The 7382-nt window shown below is 32.4% G+C and overlaps 1 protein-coding gene across 1 annotated transcript in view; it reads right to left on the reverse strand.

Moving 5' to 3' along the window:
* Positions 1-2005: 2005 nt before the first annotated feature.
* LOC145278328 (uncharacterized) overlaps positions 2006-7382 on the reverse strand; it is a 31456-nt gene continuing 26079 nt past the window's right edge. Inside the window, exon 4 of the mRNA XM_080130620.1 lies at positions 2006-2621. Coding sequence (XP_079986746.1) covers positions 2392-2621 — 230 coding nt within the window. The 3' untranslated portion in view covers positions 2006-2391. The remainder of the gene's footprint in view (positions 2622-7382) is intronic.

The raw sequence follows: 7382 nt of genomic DNA on the forward strand, positions 1-7382 counted from the left end.
GCAAACGCATGTTCTAAGAAAGAAGCTTTGTTCATGGAATCTACGTTTGATTTAGGCACAGATAACGAGTGGGGAAAATTATTGACAGTAGTTTCAGTTAGACGGGTGTTTCTCATGAAAGATTAGCGAGGGGGGGACCAGAGATTGGAGCTCAGACGAGCACTTGCCATGGAAATAACGATAAAACAAAGACAGGCTCACAACGTTTCTTCTGTGGGAGAGAGGTTGCAGGGAAGAGAAAAAGGCATTCCCCACTAAGACATGAAGTCTATTTTGTACTGTATCTCAGAAAATAACCACATGCACATTCAAGCCACGTGTGACAACTCTGTTCATAAAAATCAATAATCATAAACTTCATGCCATTTTCGCGAGATCCTCATTTAGCTATCCTGCATACCCGGGCAACGACGGGCACCCAAGCTATAACACTCGTTACATGGAAACACTAACGTTGGAATGATTTGAATTAATATTTCTATAACACGTAGTTAAATGTTGTTATTTCATTCCAATACTATGATCTTAAGTTCTTTGTCAAGTGTCGTTATTTTCCGGAGTTATTCATATTTTTATATTTGTATTTTATATATGTGAGGATATGATTTGGCGAAAACCTTCTGTTAGTTGGAGATCTGGTTAAATTTACCTTTAAAGGTCCCACGGATACTCTACTACTTTCGACTTCCTGAGATTCCTGCACCTGCAACCCCGGTCTTGAAAATTGATAAATCCCGATTATAAATTGGTGGACGCTGACTCGACTCACCCTTAACAATAGTGACTCTCGGCCAGAGTCCTATAGTGTCTAATCGATAATAATCCCCTGAAAAAAAATTGAAAAAAAAATAAAGAAAGAAAAACGTAAAGAAAAAAAATATATAGATAACACCTCGACCAAAAATTATAACGTAATTTAATTATCTACAATCTTATTTTGATAATTTTAAGGTAAAACTTGTCAGGAGCGCTCTGTTTTAGGGTTGTTTTGAAAATGGAACGGAAATTTAAATTTCGTTCCATTTTAATCTTTGTTTTAATTGCGCATGCACCAACAAAATCAAAAACTCATCGTTCAACATTTAAAATGTTAACTTTTATACGTTTTCTGTTATGCTGAAAAGAGTGTTTTTTTTTTCCAAAAGCCGTTCTTAACATGGGGAGGTTGGGGGAGTCTATTCCGAAAACCGTTCTTAACGTGGGGAGGTTAAGAGTGTCTATTCCTTAAGCCGTTCTTAACATGGGGAGATTGAGGGTACCTATTCCGAAAACCGTTCTTACCATGGGGAGGTTGGGGGCGTTATACCGAAAGCCGTTCTTTATTGTCAACCCGAAAATCTATAAAAGTCGACATTTCGAATGTGAAGGGTGAGTTGGATTAATGTAAAAAAATACCAAAAATTTTACCAAATTGATTTTTCCGTTTAAAAATTAAATTATGTCATTTTTGTTAATAAAATTTTATTTTTATAAAACAAAAAAAATTTTCGTCGTTTTTTTTTTTATATAAAATGCAATTGTTGAATTTTATTCTTTCGATTAGATTGGCGCAGTCACAATTAAAAAAAAAAGATTAAAACGAAACGGAATTTAAATTTCTGTTCCATTTTCAAAACCCTAAAGCAGAGTAGTGGCACTACTCAGTAGTGCTATTCACAAGTTCTACACAAAGAAAAATAATGGACACATATGGTCCATTTAATGATATTCCAAGCAAACAATATTTTTATATTAACCACTCAACAGTTTATAATCATTATTCTATAACTATAATTTTAGGACCAACAATATTTTATCAATTGGTATTTTCAAATTTTATTGGAATTATATTTAGTTCGGAGTTTTTAATTAAAAAAATGATCATCGTAGCCTTGCTTTTTAAATTGAGTTATTGCTGAGTACAAAGTCAATATAAGCATAACGTCTACTTATTTTTTGCATTCAATCTTATTTGTTACAAAACTCGTCTTAAAATCTAAATGAAAAAGGTTGATCAAATTTTCAATTTAATATTTTATTCACTCACATTTTGGTGTTTTGTTAAACACATACACGTCAATATTATCATAACATATACAAATAATCTTAATAATAATAAATAATAATTGAAATGGTATCAGTGGTTTCAAGATTCTTGGTTATTATTCCTTGTAGAGCTGAAAGATGCCAGATTTTATTTCCAGGGCTGGAGTTTAAAAATTTTCACTATGGAGAGTTCAATTTCAAGGAAGATAAAAAGCATAAAAATTTAAGCAAATCATTAAATTTTAAAACATCTAATTTCTACAGTGCAAGCGAGATAATTCTGTAATTATACTTATTTTAAGAGATCGGTAATAAATAGTATTGATTAATATTCATGAGTTAAAATCAAGTAAATCAAATGTTTTATTAATTACAAGCTACCGTATACATGTCAGCACTTAGCGGAACGTTTATACAACAATCTTCTCCAGCATTAAAGCTATCTTTCATGTTTACACAGGTGTTTGATAAAATTGCGAAACTGGAACAGCCAGGATATTGTTGACAGACTTTGTTGCAGCTGAGACCATTGCAATTCGGCATAAATTCGATACCGGACATCTTGTATTTTTCTTCATCTCTCATCTTTCTCCAACCTGTGTAGAAAAAAACAATCATAATTTCCATTAAGACAATTCAGAAGAACCACTTTATTACAGAATTACAGCTAAGTTATTTTAATAAACGTATTTTACTCAATCTGGAATTGTAAACATGCGCAATGTTGCATAAGACGGACGACAGGCCTGCAATGAGAGAAATATTTAGTTAAAGGAAGAGAGACTACACAAGAAATGGTTTGATGGCTCAAAATTTGATTTCTTCATTTGGAAAAGTTATTGCTCCTTCAAATGATGGTTCATGCTGAAAAATCGAACTGCTGTTTTGAAAAGTAATGTCCCATCAATATGAGGTTCCATGCTGTGATTACAACCAACTTGAGATTTTGTAAAATTAATGTGCATAGCAGATGGTCAGTCATTTATTATGTTGATAGATTAATAGCTAATAATCTATAGTGATATCTTTAGTGTGTTTCAGGCAGGTGATATATATATATATATATATATATATATATATATATATATATATATATATGTATATATATATATATAATTAGTAATTTATAAAATATATATGGCGATTAAGCGACACTGAATATTTGGCGTTTCATCCACTATAGGATTCGTCAGGCTTATGCGCGAATTCTGTGGTTGTTTCTCGTTTTTATATATGTTGGGGATTTTAGTTAGCCAATCAGCTTTCTAGTATCCACCGCGCCCCTTCCTATCAGCCAATGGGCATGCATTTTATCGAACAAAGGATCTGTTTTAAAACTAGGTTAGTGGTCTCAGGCAGACGATTTTCCTCCTTTCTTTTTTTTTTATATGTATAAATATACATATGTGCAAAGCTATTTATAATACTGCACTTAAAAATAGTGGGTATAAAGACATAGAGATTGAATATAAAGTAACTAACGCTAGCACAAATGGATCTAGCAACCGTAGTAGGAAAATTATTTGGTTCACCCCCCCCCTTAATATTATGTTGAAAACAAAACTTTGTACAAAATTTTTACAACTTATTAACAAGCATTTCCCACCAAATAATATATTACATAAAATATTTAATAAAAATACATTAAAATTAAGTTATAGCTGTAGTGATAACTTAGAAAGGATTATAAAAAAGCATAATGGAAGAATCTTAAGGATGACTAATAGGGAAGGTGTAAATACTAGTCCAAACACGGCTATGAATAAATGTCACTGCCAAAAGCCTGAGGAATTCCCAATAAAAAATGAATGTCTGACCTCATCAGTGGTATACCAAGTTAGGATATTCCCGGTAGAGAACCCAAGGGACGAAAGATTCTACATAGGGAGTACCCAAATGACTTTCAAAAATAGATTCTATGGGCATACACGCTCGATGAATAATCAAACATATGAAAAGGACACTTCCTTATCGTTATATTACTGAAAATTAGTTAGAGAAAATAAAACACCTAGTATAGAATGGAAGATTATTAGAAGGGCCAATACTTGCCACTCATTGAACTCACCATGTCCATTATGCTTATCAGAAAAACTTGAGATAACTAGGTTTAAAGATAGGGATAAATTATTAAATATTAAACAAGAAACTGCTATATCCTGCAAACATTTCAGAATACACGCACTTAAAGAACTCAAAATTAGTAGACCAGAACAACTATGAGTACAACTAACCCCCATCAAATAACCCCGCCCCCAAAGAGGATAAGTGAGGTCGCAACTATGATCCTATCCGTATGGATTACATTAGTCGCTTAATATTCTACTTCATCAAGCAGTTATAATATTACTAACCTAAATAAATACCTGCATGAAAGTATATTTGAACCAAACGAGTAATAGATTGTTTTGGGTGAACCTCGTAATAATGTATGCATATGGATATTTTTGGGTGTATGCATGTATGGATATATGATCTTTCTATTCCTGGGTAGGAAAATTAATTTAATTTAAAAAAAAAAAAGGATAAATGAATAAATAGAATGAAAGAAAGTAAGGAATGAAGGGTGAATGAAGGAAAAGGGAATAAAGAAATAAGGGTGAATGAATAAAGATGAAGGTAAGTACTACAATATATAAACTTGTATACTCAGTTTGTATAACCTAAATACTCTGATTTCTGTCATATGTTATTATATATTATGATTGTATCGTTAAACATCTTATGTATATCTGCCTAACCATCGAAAGAGTGCTTGCTTAATATGAAGATAGGCCTATGAACTTCAAGCTGAATTCACTATAAATTTTTACGTAGTATAAATTTTTACGTAGTAAATAACTACAACTTAAGAAAAGGTAACAAGCGGGTGGTGCCGTGTAATATAACTATGCGTGTGGAGTTTGATAGAAAAAGAGAATTATGTAGTAAATGAATTCATGTCTATTTCTATTTTAGATGTATCATTTGGTGGCAGGGTACATGTATATATGTCTGTATTTTGTGTAAGTATGTATGTATAAGTGTATTTATGTATGCGTGTATGTTTGTATATATATGTGTGTGTATGTATATATGTGTGTGTATGTATATGTATGTGTATGTATATGGATGTATTTGTATATGTGTATGTATGTATATATATGTATATATATATGCATATATGTCTGAACTATTAAAATAGGCTGTCTCGTATATGATAGCTGTAGCAATGTATATTACAAGAATGTATGGGTGTCTGAATGTAATTGTATGTATGTATGTTATATATGTATATATACACCCGTGTGGACTGTAGTGGCATACTATTTCATATATAAAGGGGTTACCACGCTACTAAAGTAAAAAAGGCACCTGATTATTATTGAAAAAGGTCTTTGCATTTGTGCATGTATTGCTGTGTTTTCCTGCGTTGTGAGTGAGCAGGTTTCTGTGTGTCCCTGCGCGTGTGTGTGTATGTGGGTGTATGCGGTGGTCTGTGTTGGTATCTATACATGTATGTGTCTTGTATACGTCTGGGGAGATGTGGAGACACGAGTAGATGGGGATGTTGTCTGCGCCTGCGGATGGTCTGAATGTGTATGTATTGTGTGTATGCTGGTGTGCGTGTGTGTATATGTATGTGTGTATATATATATATATGTGTATATATGTATTTGTGCTTATATATATAAATGTGTGTACGTGTGTATGTATGTGTATGTATATATGTATATGTGTGTGAATATGTATGTGTGTGTATGTGTATATGTATGTGTATATCTATATATATGTGTGTGTATGTATATGTATGTGTATGTATATGTATGTGTATGTATATATGTATATATATATAGGTTGATTTATGAGGACGTGTATCCAGTTGGGGTCCACGGGTTTGGGGTTCCCAATCATACAGTCTTATTATTATTATTGATATTGGTGGTGTCATTAGTATTATCAATATTACAAGAATTATTAATATTAGGATGATTAGTGGGATTAATATTAGTTTCGATATAATAACAGTCATGAGATATGGTACCCAAGTGTGTACATGGATGTTTGGATTTGAGATTCCACGTATGGATATTACTACGTATGTAGGTATGGATGTAAACATGTCATAACTGTAAATGACCATTATATGTCTATGTATGTCTGTATGTGTGTGTGTATATATGCGCGGGTGTAGCAAGGTGTAGGCGTTTATAAGTATATTAATATATATATGTACATGTGGAGTTTAGATAACTTTCGAGGTTTATGTTTATTCTTATTTTGTTTGTTTATTTATTTTTATTTTTATTTTTTTATTTTTTATTTATTTATTTGTTTTATTTACCTTATTTTAATTTTAATTTTACTCTTGCGTAGTTATAGTTATTGCCTAGTTTCAGTGCGTGTGTGTGAGTAAAATAAAACGAACAACATATATTCGCTTCTGAATATCTGTATTAACGTGTGTATGTGTGTGTTGTGTGTTTGTGTGTGTGTTTGTGTGTGTGTGTGTGTGTGTGGTATGTGTGTGTGCATGTATGTGTGTGGATAGGTGTAGGGTGAAAGACACCAGTCAGTACTCAGTGACTATAGGAAATGTTTTTATTTACAGACTGCAAGACAAAAATACTAAATTCTCAAGTACCTTATGCCATAAAAACCAAAAGATGGGATGGATAAAGAGAAAAGGAAATGAAAAAGAAGATGTTTATTATCTTCAAAGACCTCACTTGTCCTCTCACCGCTTTATGACTCCCACCCAGGTTACATTCTAACTTTACAAACGAAATAGGAAAATGTTTTTGATTGAAATATCAGTTTTCGACGGTAATTCTTGGCCTGAAGACGTAGTCCCCCAACGCGGGTGATTACAGAAATATGTATGTACATATGTAGCCATTAATGTTTGTATAAATAAATTTAATTATATATATATATATATATATATATATATATATATATATATACATTGGGTAGACTATGGATACCCACGAAGAGTAGCTTACGCGTGAAATTTTTGTGGCAGGAGGTGCACAATCTCCAACCACACATCTCCTGAGACGACATTGTTAAATACCAGTGGCAAGTGAAGTACAGGACGACTGGAAACAAATGCCGAGATAAGTGGAGAGCACATACAGCGCCTAGAATTCCCAAATAGTCACCCATCTAGTACTAACCAGGCTCAACGTTGCTTAACTTTGGTTATCTGACCTGTGTGTCAACGCGATTATGCCTATGCCGTACATATATATATGTGCGCGTGTGTGTGTGTGCAAATTTCATTTAAAGAATCAATTTTAAATACAGAATTTAAAATTTATTGTTTGAACCAAAGAATACAATGTTTAAATTAAATTTTAGGTTTTATATATCCA

This window comes from Euprymna scolopes, chromosome 6 (assembly GCF_053919585.1).
Source record: "Euprymna scolopes isolate OS-2025 chromosome 6, ASM5391958v1, whole genome shotgun sequence".
Lineage (NCBI taxonomy): Eukaryota > Metazoa > Mollusca > Cephalopoda > Sepiida > Sepiolidae > Euprymna > Euprymna scolopes.